Genomic DNA, 17,794 nt, shown 5'->3' with positions numbered 1-17,794 from the left:
TTTTACATTATACAGAGCAGCCTGGGCTCTTATATACTGCATTCTAGAATACTATATATAAGAGCCTACTGGTGATGGCTGCAGCTCATAACGGAAAAATCTGATGACAGGTTCCCTTTAAGGACACTTTTTTTGTGCGTTTGTTTTTTTTTCTCCCCTTCTTTCAAGAGCCACACCACTAATTGGCAGCTTTCTGTGTACAATGTATATTGACAGAGAGCTGCTAATCAGTGCTGGGAGGAAGACTGGCCCAGCAAACGACAGCTGGTCAGATAGTGATAATCTCCTGCTGATTAAACGCTAAATTTATTGAAAACAGAAATACAATGAGTGACATATCCCTGGAATCAGTCTCTCAGACCCTACATCATGCAGCTCTCAGAACACATAGCAAAAACCTGCTTTAATGGAGGAAATAAAGCAGCAGTATATCTATTTTTAAGTCTGGACACCCACTTTCCTGTCCTCCTGATGTGGTCTCAGTGCATACATCAAGCAGCAGGTAGGATCTATACCGGACGTGGTTATCTTTTTTTATGTTTCTTTAATTTGACGCTGAAATTGAAGATAAAATATTTTCTGCAGACTCTGGGTCACAACATGTGTCTCTATTAGTTGGAAATAAATTGCTCGGCTGCAACCTCTGAGCCCGGCATTCACCAGGACATTGATTTTTCCTCTTTATAATCTTTTCCTCTAGATGTTTGTACAGATTCTCCGCATAAACCTGACCGACCTATTGCTGGAGAAGAAGATTGATAGAGACCTGTACACTCACATCATTTCATCACAGGAGACCGTAAGACATCGTATTGCTCGGGTTTCTATGATTTTGGTTTATGTGAAATTATCATTATTGCACTATATGGTTCCTGTATTTGTACGCATGTTTGGCTTAGGGTACTTTCACACTTGCGTTAATTACCTTCCGTTACAATCCGCCCTTTTGGAAAACAGCAGAATCCGTTAACAGATTCCGCTGTTTCCCATAGACTTGTATTGGTGATGGATTGTGCCAAAAGTACCTGCGTTGCTTCCGCTGGCTGACACTGCGTTGCGTCCGCCGGGCGGAAGGAACGCAGCATGTAACTTTTTTTGAGCAGCGGAATCCTATTTTTCACTGCGCATGCTCATCATTTTTTTTTTTAATCACAGAAACTTTATTTTGTCTCTTGGTGGCCGAACGTTCAGCTGAGCGCCCGGCAGCCGGCATGTGAGAGCGCTCAGTGCCCGGCCGCCAGCATGTGAGAGCTCTCAGCTGAGCGCCCGGCCGCCGGCATGTGAGAGCGCTTAGCCGAGTGCCCGGCCGCCGGCATGTGAGAGCGCTTAGCCGAGCGCCCGGCTGCCGGCATGTGAGAGCGCTCAGCCGAGCGCCCGGCCGCCGTCATGTGAGAGCGCTTAGCCGAGCGCCCGGCCGCCGGCATGTGAGAGCGATCAGCCGAGCGCCCGGCCGCCGGGTGATCAGCTGATCGTTCACAATAGTCTGCTGCTGGTAAAACTGTAAAAAAGAAAAAAAAAAAAAAGCTTTCCGTTGTTTTGTACGATTTGTTGCATCCGTTGTGCCATTATATGCAACGCATCCGTTGCATCCGTCACACAACGCAATGCAACGGATGCCGTTCAACGCAAGTGTGAAACTAGCCTTAGTTTTAAGTCCTTATCCATCGTAGACATTAGATAGCTGTTGGCCATCCGATTGTTTAGCGTTCTGTTCTCTTTACTCCCCCAATACACAGGGTGCTTGGATATCCAAGAGCGCTCCTCTGTCCTCCATGAAAGAGCCACCATCAGAATCATTGGGCAGTGGCATCTCCCTGATGAATAAAAGGATCGAGAGATTGTTTTGAAGTCGCCCAATTATTTTGTCACCCGATCAGTGGCGTAACTAGAGTTCAATGGGCTCTGGTGCAAAATTTGGACCTGCCCAACCCTCCCCATCCTTACGTTGGTCAAATGTATTTATGTATAATCCTATAAAGCCATATGAGTTGCACCCCGCCCCCATTATGTAGTACTGTCCCCCATCCTGTTCTAATGGGCTCCTACCAGGTAAATATGTCCCCCATCCTGATATATTTGTCCCCCATTCTACACTGTGTGCAGATTTATTAGGCAAATAAGTATTTTGATCACATGATCATTTTTATATATGTTGTCCTACTCCAAGCTGTATAGGCTGAGAGCCAACTACCAATTAAGTAAATCAGGAGATGTGCATCTCTGTAATGAGGAGGGGTGCGGTGTAATGACATCAACACCCTATATAAGGTGTGCTTACTTATTAGGCAACTTCCTTTCCTTTGGTAAAATGGGTCAGAAGAGAGATTTGACGGGCTCTGAAAATTCCAAAATTGCGAGATGTCTTGCAGAGGGATGCAGCAGTCTTGAAATTGCCAAACTTTTGAAGTGTGATCACCTCCCAATCAAGCGTTTCATGGCAAATAGCCAACAGGGTCGCAAGAAGTGTGTTGGACAAAAAAGGCACAAAATAACTGCCCATGAATTGAGGAAAATCAAGCGTGAAGCTGCCAAGATGCCATTTGCCACCAGTTTGGCCATATTTCAGAGCTGCAACGTTACTGGAGTATCAAAAAGCACAAGCTGTGCCATACTCAGGAACATGGCCAAGGTAAGGAAGGCTGAAAAAGGACCACCTTTGACCAAGAAACATAAGATAAAATGTCAAGACTGGGAATGAAATATCTTAAGAATGATTTTTCAAAGGTTTTATGGACTGATGAAATGAGAGTGAATATTGATGGGCCAGATGGATGGGCCAGAGGCTGCATCAGGAAAGGGCAGAGAGCTCCACTCCGACTCAGACGCCAGCAAGGTGGAGGTGGAGTACTGGTATGGGCTGGTATCATCAAAGATGAACTTGTGGGACCTTTTCGGGTTGAGGATGGAGGGAAGCTCAATTCCCAGACCTACTGCCAGTTTCTGGAAGACAACTTCTTCAAGCAGTGGTACAGGAAGAAGTCGGTATCATTCAAGAAAAACATGATTTTCATGTAGGACAATGCTCCATCACATGCATCCAACTACTCCACAGCGTGGCTGGCCTGTAAAGGTCTAAAAGATGAAAAAATAATGACATGGTCCCCTTGTTCACATGATCTGAACCCCATAGAGAACCTGTGGTCCCTCATAAAATGTGAGATCTACAGGGAGGGAAAACAGTACACCTCTCGGAACAGTGTCTGGAGGCTGTGGTGGCTGCTGCACGCAATGTGGATCGTAAACAAATCAAGCAATGACAGAATCTATGGATGGTAGGCTGTTGAGTGTCATCAGAAAGAAAGGGGGCTATATTGGTCACTAATTTTTGGGGGTTTTGTTTTTGCATGTCAGAAATGTTTATTTCTACATCTTGTGCAGTTATATTGGTTTACCTGGTGAAAATAAACAAGTGAGATGGGAATATATTTGTTTTTTACTAAGTTGCCTTATAATTCTGCACAGTAATAGTTACCTGCACAAACAGATATCCTCCTAAGATAGCCAAATATAAAAGAAACCCCACTCCAACTTCCAAAAATATTAAGCTTTGATATTTATGATTCTTTTGGGATGATTGAGAACATAGTTGTTGATCAATAATGAAAAAAATTCGCCAAAATACAACTTGCCTAATAAGTCTGCACGCGGTGTAGTATAAATGCTCCCTATTTTAGCCCACATCCTGGTGTATATATAACCCCATCCTGGTAAAAATGTCCCCCATCTTGGTTTAGATGTTGCCATCCTGGTATATATGTCCCACTCCTGGGCCCCTACTGATGTATACTGTCCCTCTCCTTGTATCTACTGTCCCACTCATGAGGCCCTTCTGGTATGTACTGTCCCCCTCCTGGTATCACCCTCCTGGGGCCCTCCTAGTATATACTGTCCCCCTCCTTGTATCTACTATCCCGCTCCTGGGGCCCTCCTGGTGTATACTGTCTCCCTGCTTGGTCCCTCCTGGTATATACTGTCCCCCCCTGGGCCCCTCCTGGTTGTTACTGTCCACTTCCTGGTATTTATTGTCCCCCTCCTTGTATATATGTCCCCATTCTGGTAAATATGTCTCCGTTCTGTCTAACGCAAAAAATAACATAATTGTACTCACCATCCCTGTCTCCCATGTTGCGCGGCATTCTCCTGTGTAGCCAGCGCACAGGGTTTGGCAGCTTTCATTGGCGTCAGTGCTATTGCAACAGATGATGTCATTGCCATGAGCCACCCTCAGTCACTGGGACACAGATGAAGCTGTCGGCTTCTGTTTGGCTGGTAGTGTGTATCGCAGTACAGGGACCTGACGGGTCTCTGCACGCGATGCATTTCAGCTGGATGTGCAACCTCAGGCGCACATACAGCTGAAGCAGGTGCTGGGGCCGGTGGGCCCCCTGCACCCTCGTGCCCAGTCGCGGTTGTGATCATTGCGGTTGCGACTGTTTTGCCCCTGCTCCCGATATATGTTGGGAAAGTCAGGAGGCCACAAATACATTAGATGGTAGGCTGATCCAGCCAAAATTCTCTACTTCAGATTACATTTTTCTAATATGTATGGAGGCCTTAAATATTGTTTTGATTAATATCTGATTTGTCTAAGGGAATCCCAGTTCTAAAAGGGACAATCCGTGCACGCCAATGTCTACACCCCTTCTTGACCAAGCCAACTCTGCAATGTTTCCACATATCACAGGGATTTTTAGATTTATTTTTTTTTCGTGACACGTTATATTTTACGGTGATGGTAAATTTCGGTTGATCATATTTCTTTTTCGCTCCTAATTGGGAGACACAGACAATTGGGTGTATAGCTACTGCCTCCGGAGGCCACACAAAGTATTACACTTAAAAGTGTAAGGCCCCTCCCCTTCTGGCTATACACCCTCCCGTGGGATCACGGGCTCCTCAGTTTTCATGCTTTGTGCGAAGGAGGCACACATACACGCATAGCTCCACTGTTTAGTCAGCAGCAGCTGCTGACTATGTCGGATGGAAGAAAAGAGGGCCCATATGGGGCCCCCAGCATGCTCCCTTCTCACCCCACTTTTGTCGGAGGTGTTTGTTAAGGTTGAGGTACCCATTGCGGGTACAGAGGCTGGAGCCCACATGCTGCATCCTTCCCCATCCCCCTTAGGGCTCTGGGTGAAGTGGGATTTACCGGTCTCCAGGCACAGAGACCGTGCTCCGTCCACAGCCCCTGGGGAATCTGCTGGATATGGAGCGGAGTATCGTCAGGGACAGGGCCCTGCTACGACAAGGTACTCTGTGTCCCCGTACAATCCGCGCGCACACTGCAGCATTGCTGGGTGTGTTAGTGCGCCGGGGACAACAGCGCTGCGCGCTGGTGCCATTCCTATCTACAGCTTTGCTGAGAGGGGACATGTATTGAAACTGCCGCGCGGCCACTGTCGTCAGCGCTGCGGCGCGGCTGGGACTTGTGGTGCGCCGGGGACTTCCGCGCTGGCCGTGCATATATCACGGCCGCGCTTATTACTCGAGTCCCCGGCTTTCTGCGGCCTAGTTTCGTTTCGTTCCCGCCCCCAGGCCTGCCAGTCAGGGGAAGGGCGGGATGCTGTATAGAATGTCAGCGCAGAGGGCTGGAGTCTGCTTTGCATACTCCAGCCCTCACACTGGGCACAGTGGGACGCCAGTTTCCCGCACTTTGTTTGAGGCACGCCCACGATCCCTCTCTTCACAGGACGCCGGCAGCCATTCCTGTGTGCAGTCTGAGCTGGAGAGAGGAGACTGGGAGACCCAGACACGGGATTCTGGTGCCCACACACCCGCTTTTCAGCGGGCGGTAAGCTGCCCTCAAGGGCTGACCCCCACTGGTGCCGAAGTGTATATTGTATTTTATGCTTGCAGCTTTACATTGCACTGTACGGTCGCTGGGGATCCTCTGCTATATACCCTCCTAGATTCTCAGAGGACACAACAGCATGTCGACCGCAAAAAGCAAAGGTGCCAAGGCACAGGCTTTCTATGCTGCTTGTACCGCTTGTGGGGCTGTTCTACCGGCAGGTTCCACTGACCCCCACTGTGTGCAGTGCTCGGCCCCTGTGGCACTTGCTCGGCCGGGGCCTCTGCTGGAGGTGACCCAGGCAGAACCTCCTGTAAATATTGTCCAGGTGACAGGGACGGAGTTTGCAGTCTTTGCTGACAGATTGTCTGTGACTATGACTAAAATTCTTGAAACATTGCAGTCTAGACCAGTACCTCAGGCCATGGACACTGTTAACTCATTGCTCCCTGGTCCCCCTCTGTCGCAACAGCTCCGGGATCCGGGGGTGTCTCTTGCATCCCAGGGTGATGGCTCTGACTCGGACGAGAGTCCCAGACAGCCTAAACGAGCTCGCTATGAGCGGCCCTCGACTTCATCACACTGGTCAGGGTCCCAGCAGGAGGACTCTTTGTATGATGAGGTGGAGATGGCTGATCAGGATTCTGATCCTGCGACCGCTCTCAATTTGGATACACCAGATGGTGACGCCATAGTGAATGATCTTATAGCGTCCATCAATAAAATGTTGGACATTTCTCCCCCTGCTCCTCCTGTGGAGGAGACAGCTTCACAGCAGGAGAAATTCCATTTCAGGTATCCCAAGCGTAAATTAAGTGTTTTTCTGGACCACTCTGACTTTAGAGAAGCAATCCAGAAACACCATGCTTATCCGGATAAGCGTTTTTCCAAGCGGCTTAAGGATACACGTTATCCTTTTCCCCCAGACGTGGTCAAGGGCTGGACCCAGTGTCCCAAGGTGGATCCTCCAATCTCCAGGCTCGCAGCTAGATCCTTAGTTGCAGTGGAAGATGGGGCGGCACTTAAAGATGCCACTGACAGGCAGATGGAGCTCTGGTTGAAATCCATCTATGAAGCTATCGGCGCGTCGTTTGCTCCAGCATTCGCAGCCGTATGGGCACTCCAAGCTATTTCAGCTGGTCTTACACAGATGGACACGGTCACACGTACATCTGCTCCGCAGGTGGCACCCTTAACCTCTCAAATGTCTGCATTTGCGTCTTACTCGATCAATGCTGTCCTAGACTCTACGAGCCGTACGGCAGTGGCGTCCGCCAACTCCGTAGTTTTACGCAGAGCCTTGTGGTTAAGAGAATGGAAGGCAGATTCTGCTTCCAAAAAGTGTTTAACCAGTTTGCCATTTTCTCGTGACCGACTGTTTGGGGAGCGCTTAGATGAAATCATTAAGCACTCCAAGGGTAAAGATTCATCTTTACCTCAGCCCAGACAAAATAAACCCCAACAGAGGAGAGGACAGTCGGGGTTTCGGTCCTTTCGAGGCTCAGGCAGGTCCCAATTCTCCTCGTCCAAAAGGACTCAAAAGGATCAGAGGAGCTCAGATTCTTGGCGAACTCAGTCACGGCCAAAAAAGACAGCCGGAAAACCCGCTACCAAGGCGGCTTCCACATGACTTTCGGCCTCCTCTCTCCGCATCCTCGGTCGGTGGCAGGCTCTCCCGCTTTGGCGACATTTGGCTGCCACAGGTCACAGACCGTTGGGTGAGAGACATTCTGTCTCACGGGTACAGGATAGAGTTCAGCTCTCGTCCTCCAACTCGCTTCTTCAGAACTTCTCCACCTCCCGACCGAGCCGATGCTCTGCGGCTAGCGGTGTCCACTCTAAAAGCGGAAGGAGTGGTGACCCCCGTTCCTCTTCTGGAACAAGGTCACGGTTTTTACTCCAATTTGTTTGTGGTGCCAAAAAAGGACGGGTCTTTCCGTCCTGTTCTGGACCTAAAACTGCTCAACAAGCATGTGAAAACCAGGCGGTTCCGGATGGAATCCCTCCGTTCCGTCATCGCCTCAATGTCTCAAGGAGATTTCCTAGCATCAATAGACATCAAAGATGCTTATCTCCACGTGCCGATTGCTCCAGAGCACCAGCGTTTTCTACGCTTCGTTATAGGAGACGAACACCTTCAGTTCGTAGCCCTGCCTTTCGGTTTGGCGACAGCTCCAAGGGTCTTCACCAAGGTCATGGCAGCAGTAGTAGCAGTCCTGCACTCTCAGGGTCACTCGGTGATCCCTTATTTGGACGATCTACTCGTCAAGGCACCCTCTCAAGAGGCATGCCAAAACAGCCTGAACGTTGCGCTGGAGACTCTCCAGAGTTTCGGGTGGATCATCAACTTTTCAAAGTCAAATCTCACCCCGACCCAATCGATAACATACCTTGGCATGGAGTTTCATACTCTCTCAGCGACAGTGATGCTTCCGCTGGACAAACAGCGTTCACTACAGACAGGGGTGCAATCTCTCCTTCAAGGCCAGTCACACCCCTTGAGACGCCTCATGCACTTCCTAGGGAAGATGGTTGCAGCAATGGAGGCAGTCCCTTTCGCGCAGTTTCATCTGCGTCCACTACAATGGGACATTCTCCGTCAATGGGACGGGAAGTCGACGTCCCTCGACAGGAACGTCTCCCTTTCTCAGGCGGCCAAGGAATCTCTTCAGTGGTGGCTTCTTCCCACCTCATTGTCAAAGGGAAAGTCCTTCCTACCCCCATCCTGGGCGGTGGTCACGACGGACGCGAGCCTGTCAGGGTGGGGAGCGGTTTTTCTCCACCACAGGGCTCAGGGTACGTGGACTCAGCAAGAGTCCACCCTCCAGATCAATGTTCTAGAAATCAGAGCAGTGTATCTTGCCCTACAAGCCTTCCAGCAGTGGCTGGAAGGCAAGCAGATCCGAATTCAGTCGGACAACTCCACAGCGGTAGCATACATCAACCACCAAGGTGGCACACGCAGTCGGCAAGTCTTCCAGGAAGTCCGACGGATTCTAACGTGGGTGGAAGACACGGCTTCCACCATTTCCGCAGTTCACATCCCAGGCGTGGAAAACTGGGAAGCAGACTTCCTCAGTCGCCAGGGTATGGACGCAGGGGAATGGTCCCTTCACCCGGACGTGTTTCAGGAGATCTGTCGCCGCTGGGGGATGCCGGACGTCGACCTGATGGCGTCACGGTTCAACAACAAGGTCCCGGTTTTCATGGCACGGTCTCACGATCACCGAGCTCTGGCGGCAGACGCCTTAGTTCAAGATTGGTCGCAATTCCGACTACCTTATGTGTTCCCACCTCTGGAATTGTTACCCAGAGTGCTGCGCAAGATCAGGGTCGACTGCCGTCGCGCCATCCTCGTCGCTCCAGACTGGCCGAGGAGATCGTGGTACCCAGATCTGTGGCACCTCACGGTAGGCCAACCATGGGCACTACCAGAACGACCAGACTTGCTATCTCAAGGGCCGTTTTTCCACCTGAATTCTGCAGCCCTGAACCTGACTGTGTGGCCATTGAGTCCTGGATCCTAGCGTCTTCAGGATTATCTGGAAATGTTATTACCACCATGAGGCAGGCTAGAAAACCATCCTCCGCCAAGATCTACCACAGGACGTGGAAGATATTCTTATCTTGGTGCGCGGCTCAGGGAGTTCCTCCCTGGCCTTTTGCATTGCCTACTTTTCTTTCCTTCCTGCAATCCGGGTTGGAAAAAGGTTTGTCGCTCAGCTCCCTTAAAGGACAAGTCTCAGCGCTATCTGTATTTTTTCAGAAACGCCTAGCACGACTTACTCAGGTGCGCACGTTCCTACAAGGAGTTGGTCATATCGTCCCTCCTTACAAGCGGCCGTTAGAGCCCTGGGATCTGAACAAGGTTCTAATTGCTCTCCAGAAGCCGCCTTTCGAGCCTATGAAGGATGTTTCCCTTTCTCGTCTTTCACAGAAAGTGGCTTTTCTAGTGGCGGTCACGTCTCTTCGGAGAGTGTCCGAGCTGGCGGCGCTCTCATGCAAATCTCCCTTCCTGGTGTTTCACCAGGACAAGGTGGTTCTACGCCCGGTTCCTGAGTTTCTCCCTAAGGTGGTATCCCCCTTTCATCTCAATCAGGATGTCACATTACCTTCCTTGTGTCCTCATCCAGTTCATCAATTTGAGAAAGGTTTGCATTTGTTGGATCTGGTCAGAGCACTCAGGATCTACATTTCCCGCACGGCGCCCTTACGCCGCTCGGATGCACTCTTTGTCCTTGTCGCTGGTCAGCGTAAAGGATCGCAAGCTTCCAAATCCACCCTGGCTCGGTGGATCAAGGAACCAATTCTTGAAACCTACCGTTCTGCGGGGCTTCCGGTTCCTTCAGGGCTGAAGGCCCATTCTACCAGAGCCGTGGGTGCGTCCTGGGCATTACGGCACCAGGCTACGGCTCAGCAGGTGTGCCAGGCGGCTACCTGGTCGAGTCTGCACACCTTTACCAAGCATTATCAGGTGCATACCTACGCTTCGGCGGACGCCAGCCTAGGTAGACAAGTCCTTCAGGCGGCGGTTGCCCACCTGTAGGACAGGGCTGTTTGACGGCCCTATCACGAGGTATTCTTTTACCCACCCAGGGACTGCTTTTGGACGTCCCAATTGTCTGGGTCTCCCAATTAGGAGCGAAAAAGAAGAAGGGAATTTTGTTTACTTACCGTAAATTCCTTTTCTTCTAGCTCCAATTGGGAGACCCAGCACCCGCCCTGTTTTCTTAGGGATTTTTGGTTTTTTCGAGTACACATGTTGTTCATGTTGAATGGTTTCAGTTCTCCGATGTTTCTTCGGATTGAATTTGTCTTTAAACCTGTTATTGGCTTTCCTCCTTCTTGCTTTTGCACTAAAACTGAGGAGCCCGTGATCCCACGGGAGGGTGTATAGCCAGAAGGGGAGGGGCCTTACACTTTTAAGTGTAATACTTTGTGTGGCCTCCGGAGGCAGTAGCTATACACCCAATTGTCTGGGTCTCCCAATTGGAGCTAGAAGAAAAGGAATTTACGGTAAGTAAACAAAATTCCCTTCTTTGCAATTATTTTTATATCAGAAATTGTACAAACATTTTTTAAAAAATTTTAATGTTTAAACTTTGAATGATTATCATTTTATTCCAGATAATAACACCTCACAAAATAGTCAAAAAATAATCGTGTCTACCTTACATTAGCACCGTCTGTAACATTTTCTTTTATTTTGTTTGGATGTTAGAAGGTTTAAAATCATAGCAGTAGTTTTTCATATTTGTAAAAAAAAATGACAAAATTTATTTTTTAGGGACCTAATCAGGTTTGAAGTGACTTTGGGCAATCTTTATATTGGAAAATCCCCAAACGTGATATCATTTTACACACAGCGCCCCTCAACATAAACTACCTGACAGCAGTATTTTATATTAACCCTTCAGCTTCTTTTTAGGATTTAATTCAAAGTGGCATGACTGGAAAGTAGAAGGATATTTTTACCACCTAAATGTGGCTAACTTCTGAATAGGTCCCTGTAGCCGGCAGGCTATAAGGCCATTAGTTATGCATGGATTGCAATGGTACACAGCAGGACCACATAATAATGATATCATGATGCCGATGGGGTCAATGATGGAGGCCCCACTTTACATTTACCATCTAGATGCCACAGTTACTGCTGACAGCAGCATCTAAGGGGTTAAACGGCCATGGACAGCGGCTCGGTTTTCACATGTTGGGTGATGCTATTTACGTATATCTCAGGTCAGTATTAAAGGGAGTCTGTCAGCAGGTTTTTGCTGCTTCATCTGAGAGCAGCATGATGTAGGCAAAGAGATTCTGAATCCAACAATGTATCACTTAGCTTACTGGGTTCAGCCGTTCTGACATTATCAAAGAATTAAGTTCAGCAGAGCTGGGACAGCTGTCCCCGCCCACGCCAAGCTATTTATACAGATTGTGCATTGACTGTGAGGTGTCAATCACAGCAGGGGGCATGCCGGCATCATGACAAGAGACTTAAGGCCCCGTTACACGCAACGATATCGCTAACGAGATGTCGTTGGGGTCACGGAATTCGTGACGCACATCCGTCCTCGTTAGCGACGTCGTTGCGTGTGACACCTACAAACGACCGCTAACGAATAAAAATACCTTATCGTTGATCGTTGACACATCGTTCTAATCCCAAATATCGTTGATGGTGCTGGACGCAGGTTGTTCGTCGTTCCTGAGGCAGCACCCATCACTGTGTGTGACACCCCAGGAACGATGAACATCACCGTACCTGCGTCCTCCAGCAACGAGGTGGGAGTCATTTTATTTCGGCTGCTCTCTGTCCCTCCGCTTCTATTGGACGGCTGCCGTGTGACGTCGCTGTGACGCCGGACAAACCGCCGCATAAGAAATGAGGCGGTTCGCTGGCCACAGTGACGTCGCTAGGCAGGTAAGTCCGTGTGAACGGGACTAACCATATTGTGCACCACGGGCAGTGATTTACCCATGATGCACAAACGACTGGGGTGGGTGCTTTCACAAGTGACATCGGTAGCGATGTTGCTGCGTGTAAAGCCCCCTTTAGTCCTCTAGTGTTAATCACTGGGTAATAAACTAATGATGAACGAGTTTTGAAATACTCAGATTCGCGATACTCATAATGAGTACTGTCTAATACTCGCGTGTGCATTCCGAATAGTGTGTGCAATGCAAGTCAAGGGGGAATACTCTCAATGTACCGAGTAACCCGAATGCCGTACTATTCATGCGAGTAGCGAATAGTATGGTATTTGGGTTACTCGTTACATTGCAGGCATTCCCCATTGACTTACATTGCACACACTATTCGAAATGCATACAAGAGTATTAGACAGTACTCGTTACGAGTATCGCGAATCTGAATACTTCGAAACTCGCTCATCATTATAATAAACCCTTTAGTTTAGGTAAACAATAGCTCACACACAGATAAGAGAAGCACAGTTGTTTCTTTTATAACTCTTGCAGCATACTGTCCTCAGCTTAAGCGGGCTTTACACGCTGCGACATCGCTAGCAATTGCTAGGGATGTCGAGCGCGATAACACCCGCCCCTGTCGTACGGCCTATCGATATGTGGTGATTGCTGCCGTAGCGAACATTATCGCTACGGCAGCGTCACACGCACATACCTGCCCTGCGACGTCGCTCTGGCCGGCAAACCGCCTCCTTTCTAAGGGGGCTCGTCACAGCGACGTCACACGGCAGCCGTCCAATAGAAACGGAGGGGCTGAGATGAGCAGGACGTAAACATCCCACCCACCTCCGTCCTTCCTCAGTGCCAGTGGAGGCAGGTGAGGAGATGTTTGTCGCTCCTGCAGTGTCACACATAGCGATGTGTGTTGCTGCAGGAATGACAAACAAGATCGCTAAAAAGCAGAAAACGATTTTTTATTTCAGGACGACCTCTCCGCGGCAAACGATTTTGCCCTCTTTTGCGATCGTTTTAGATCGCTCTTACGTTTCACACCATGCGATCTCGTTAATGACGCCGGATGTGTGTCACAAACAACGTGACCCCGACGATAATTCATTAACGATATCGTAGCGTGTAAAGCCCCCTTTACATTGCAAATCCTGCTGACAGATTTTTTTCTCAGTCGTAATAGTGGTCACTAAGGTGTTAGAATCTGAACTGTCTTTTTGGTGAAATGTTACTAGGCTATTCAGCTGTTTTCCTAATAGGCTAGTTGCTTACGGCGTCTGTTTGATGGCAGCACGAGTTTTGCCAGATGAAACAGAAGCCACAGCTCTGCGTAAAATACTCCAGCAGAGTAAAGACGGCAAAACCACCAGTGAAGATGCTTCAAGAAAATGACCGCCAACATTTTCATAGAATCATAGAATGGTAGAGTTGGAAGGGACCTCTAGGGCAGGGTTCCCCAACTCCAGTCCTCGAGGGCCGCCAACAGTGCATGTTTTCAGGATTTCCTTAGCATTGCATGGGTGTTGGAATCATCAACAGTGCAGGTGATTAAATTATCACATGTGCAATACTAAGGAAATCCTGAAAACATGCACTGTTGGCGGCCCTCGAGGACCAGAATTGGGGGCCATCGGGTCCAACCCCTGGGAATGCAGGTTTTCCTAAATCATCCTAGCTATATGTTTATCCAGCTTCTGCTTGAAGATTTCCATTGATGGAGAGCTCACTACCTCTCACGGTAGCCTTTTCCTGAAGCAGCTTCGCCTGGTAAAACTTGGCGGCCGCACTAGCATCTAAAAAACTACCCATGTGTACATAGCCTTAAAGTGTAAAATTTGCGGTAATACAATGGATAATGGTAGCTATTTGAAGCCAGCTAAGTCTCAATAGACGGATCAAAAATAATGGTCATTCATGTGCCGACACACATGGACACATTATATTCCCAAATTGATGTGGAGGGTTTTGTTCAGTGATAGACAGCACATTAAAAAAGGGATCTATCCTGGAGATGTGGGGGGTGCCGCAGTTTTGTCCAATTTGCAAACCAAATTCACCCATTCAAGTGCGTGGTTCCTTGACAAAACAGACATAGATGACATCGGTGTGGCTGAACAGAGATAAGTGTTGGCCATTTACAACCAGATTAATTTTCCATTAATCCAGGAGTTGGAGGAGCTTGAACAGAAACACCAGTCACAGTTGATGTCTAACAAGTCGTGGCAGAGAAAAGGTTCAGAATCTCAAACCATGGAAGACATCGAGAGGAGGGAAAGGGAATATTCTGACCACCTCATACAAAACGTACGTACAGAATACGGAATGTAATATCTCTCCTTTGGGCACAGCATCACTGCATTTAATTTGTCCATTATTAGCATTGATAAGAGTTATGGAAACTGTTGGCTGTTCAGGGACATGTGACACTGCAAACTCCTACATCAGGGGTGGGGAACCTCCGGCCCGCGGGCCGCATGTGGCCCGCCATGACCTTTTATGTGGCCCCGGGCAGATTCCCGGGGGAGGCAGTGCTGGTGCTGCCACCGGCCCTTTAAATCCACACATTGCTGTTTGTATTGCAATGTGTTCTCCCGTCGGCCAGTGCCAATTGTGGGCGGGTCCACAGCAGCCTCACAGCTTCCAGCGTTGTGTGCACGCCCCCTGCCCTCCGGAGATCAGTGCCCGCCTTCTCCTTCTGATGCAGTGTGTCTGGCTCCTGCACTCCGGTGATGTGAATGCAATGCTGCTGTGAGTCCAGCGCCGACCCTCTGCTGCTATGTGCCCTGCCCAATGCTTTGTGCCTCCCCACACCAGTTCTGTAAACCTTCTCCCCCAGAGTTGCATGAAAGTCTCAGCGCAGTGTGCCCCCCAATGTCCTGTGTGCACCCCTCCCCCAGTCCTGTGTGCAGCCCCCCAATGTCCTGTGTGCAGCCCATCACCCAGTAGTCCTGTTTGCACCCCCCCAATCCTGTGTGCACCCCTCCCCCAGTCCTGTGTGCAGCCCCCCAATGTCCTGTGTGTACCCCCACACAATCCTATGTGCAGCCCATCACCCAGTCCTGTGTGCACCCCCCAGTCCTGTGTGCACCCCCCAGTCCTGTTTGCACCCCCCCAGTCCTGTGTGCACCCCCCCAGTCCTGTGTGCACCCCCCAGTCCTGTGTGCACCCCCAGTCCTGTGTGCACCCCCCAGTCCTGTGTGCACCCCCAGTCCTGTGTGCACCCCCCCAGTCCTGTGTGTACCCCCCCAGTCCTGTGTGTACCCCCCCCAGTCCTGTGTGCACCCCCCAGTCCTGTGTGCAGCCCCCCCCAGTCCTGTGTGCAGCCCCCCCCCCCCAGTCCTGTGCGCAGCCCCCCCCAGTCCTGTGTGCAGCCCCCCCCCAGTCCTGTGTGCAGCCCCCCCCAGTCCTGTGTGCAGCCCCCCCCAGTCCTGTGTGCAGCCCCCCCAGTCCTGTGTGCAGCCCCCCCCCAGTCCTGTGTGCAGCCCCCCCCAGTCCTGTGTGCAGCCCCCCCCCCAGTCCTGTGTGCAGCCCCCCCCGTCCTGTGTACAGCCCCCCCCAGTCCTGTGTGCAGCCCCCCCCAGTCCTGTGTGCAGCCCCCCCAGTCCTGTGTGCAGCCCCCCCCAGTCCTGTGTGCAGCCCCCCCCAGTCCTGTGTGCAGCCCCCGCCAGTCCTGTGTGCAGCCCCCCCAGTCCTGTGTGCAGCCCCCGCCAGTCCTGTGTGCAGCCCCCCAGTCCTGTGTGCAGCCCCCCCCAGTCCTGTGTGCAGCCCCCCCCAGTCCTGTGTGCAGCCCCCCCAGTCCTGTGTGCAGCCCCCCCAGTCCTGTGTGCAGCCCCCCCCAGTCCTGTGTGCAGCCCCCCCCAGTCCTGTGTGCAGCCCCCCCCAGTCCTGTGTGCAGCCCCCCCAGTCCTGTGTGCAGCCCCCCCAGTCCTGTGTGCAGCCCCCCCAGTCCTGTGTGCAGCCCCCCCCAGTCCTGTGTGCAGCCCCCCCAGTCCTGTGTGCAGCCCCCCCAGTCCTGTGTGCAGCCCCCCCAGTCCTGTGTGCAGCCCCCCCAGTCCTGTGTGCAACCCCCCCAGTCCTGTGTGCAACCCCCCCAGTCCTGTGTGCAGCCCCCCCCAGTCCTGTGTGCAGCCCCCCCTCCCAGTCCTGTGTGCAGCCCCCCACAGTCCTGTGGGCAGCCCCCCCAGTCCTGTGTGCACCCCCCCAGTCCTGTGTGCACCCCCCCAGTCCTGTGTGCAGCCCCCCCCAGTCCTGTGTGCAGCCCCCCCCAGTCCTGTGTGCAGCCCCCCCAGTCCTGTGTGCAGCCCCCCCAGTCCTGTGTGTGCCTCCCCCCCAGTGATGTCTGTGCCTCCCCCCCAGTGATGTCTGTGCCTCCCCCCCAGTGATGTCTGTGCCTCCCCCCCAGTGATGTCTGTGCCTCCCCCCCAGTGATGTCTGTGCCTCCCCCCAGTGATGTCTGTGCCTCCCCCCAGTGATGTCTGTGCCTCCCCCCAGTGATGTCTGTGCCTCCCCCCAGTGATGTCTGTGCCTCCCCACAGTGATGTCTGTGCCTCCCCACAGTGATGTCTGTGCCCCCAGCCCCTCCAGTGGTGTCTGTGCCCCCAGCCCCTCCAGTGGTGTCTGTGCCCCCAGCCCCGCGTGTGGTGTCTGTGCCCCCAGCCCCGCGTGTGGTGTCTGTGCCCCCAGCCCCATGCCCCCAGTTAATTAATTGCTTCACCCAATATAGCAGGGTCATTTAAACATTGATAATTTTGTGCGGCCCCCGAAGGTTGGTAGAAATTTCCAAATGGCCCCCGACAGAAAAAAGGTTCCCCACCCCTGTCCTACATGGAAACACCCATTTTCGGGTGCCGTTTGTAGAAGCTTCTCCTCTTTTCAGCTCAGGAGTCCAGAAAATTTGCCGCAAATATTTACAAAAAATTCAGGACAGTTTGGCCTACCTGTGACTGATGGCATGTTTAGGAGGGATCCCCAACCTCTCTCCCCTCACATATTGCTGGAAGCCGTAGACATGTCAGGACCGTAATGGAATGAATTAATTGAGTCTTTACGTTTTATTAAAACTCACTCAGTCTAGAAAAGTTTTACAAATACATTTAGGTTGGTATCATTAGAGAACCACATGTGGTTATGGTTTATTTAAAAGAGACCTGTCACCCAGTCAAGTTGCCAGTTTTTATTCTACTGCTCTCCTGCGTTTCCCCCTTTTTTCTTTTGTAAAATCCACCATACGGTTTCACAGATATGGTGTCACGTGTGACAGACAGTCATGTGGTTTGTGGCCATAGAAGGTCACAGCATTTAGCTGCACAAATTGCTCCCTGACTTTCCATTGTTTCTGCTGTCAGTATTCATTGGTATAGGTAGCTTTCCTGCTGGATTCATCTCATCCCTTTTGGACCCATTAGGAGCTCACCTTTCACCCAGCTGTTCATTATAAGTATTCTCTTGGTGCTTATATAGCCCTTCCTTCCTTTGTATTGGTGCTGGTGATATTTTCAGTTTCTTCAAGCCTTTGTTGCAAGCAGGTGGCTTGTACTTCTCTGTGGTATCATTGGTGAAAAATCTCTG

General features: G+C 50.8%; 1 protein-coding gene across 1 annotated transcript in view; it reads left to right on the top strand.

The window, feature by feature from the left end:
* EVC (EvC ciliary complex subunit 1) overlaps positions 1 to 17,794 on the top strand; it is a 147,192-nt gene that overhangs the window by 41,235 nt on the left and 88,163 nt on the right. The window contains exons 6-7 of the mRNA XM_075346881.1: positions 701 to 799; positions 14,393 to 14,530. Of these exons, the coding sequence (XP_075202996.1) occupies positions 701 to 799; positions 14,393 to 14,530 (237 nt within the window). The remainder of the gene's footprint in view (positions 1 to 700; positions 800 to 14,392; positions 14,531 to 17,794) is intronic.

This window comes from Anomaloglossus baeobatrachus, chromosome 1, assembly GCF_048569485.1.
Source record: "Anomaloglossus baeobatrachus isolate aAnoBae1 chromosome 1, aAnoBae1.hap1, whole genome shotgun sequence".
Taxonomy (NCBI): Eukaryota; Metazoa; Chordata; class Amphibia; order Anura; family Aromobatidae; genus Anomaloglossus; species Anomaloglossus baeobatrachus.
The sequence above is the reverse complement of the archived record's forward strand: the minus strand, read 5'-3'. Positions and strand labels throughout refer to the sequence as shown.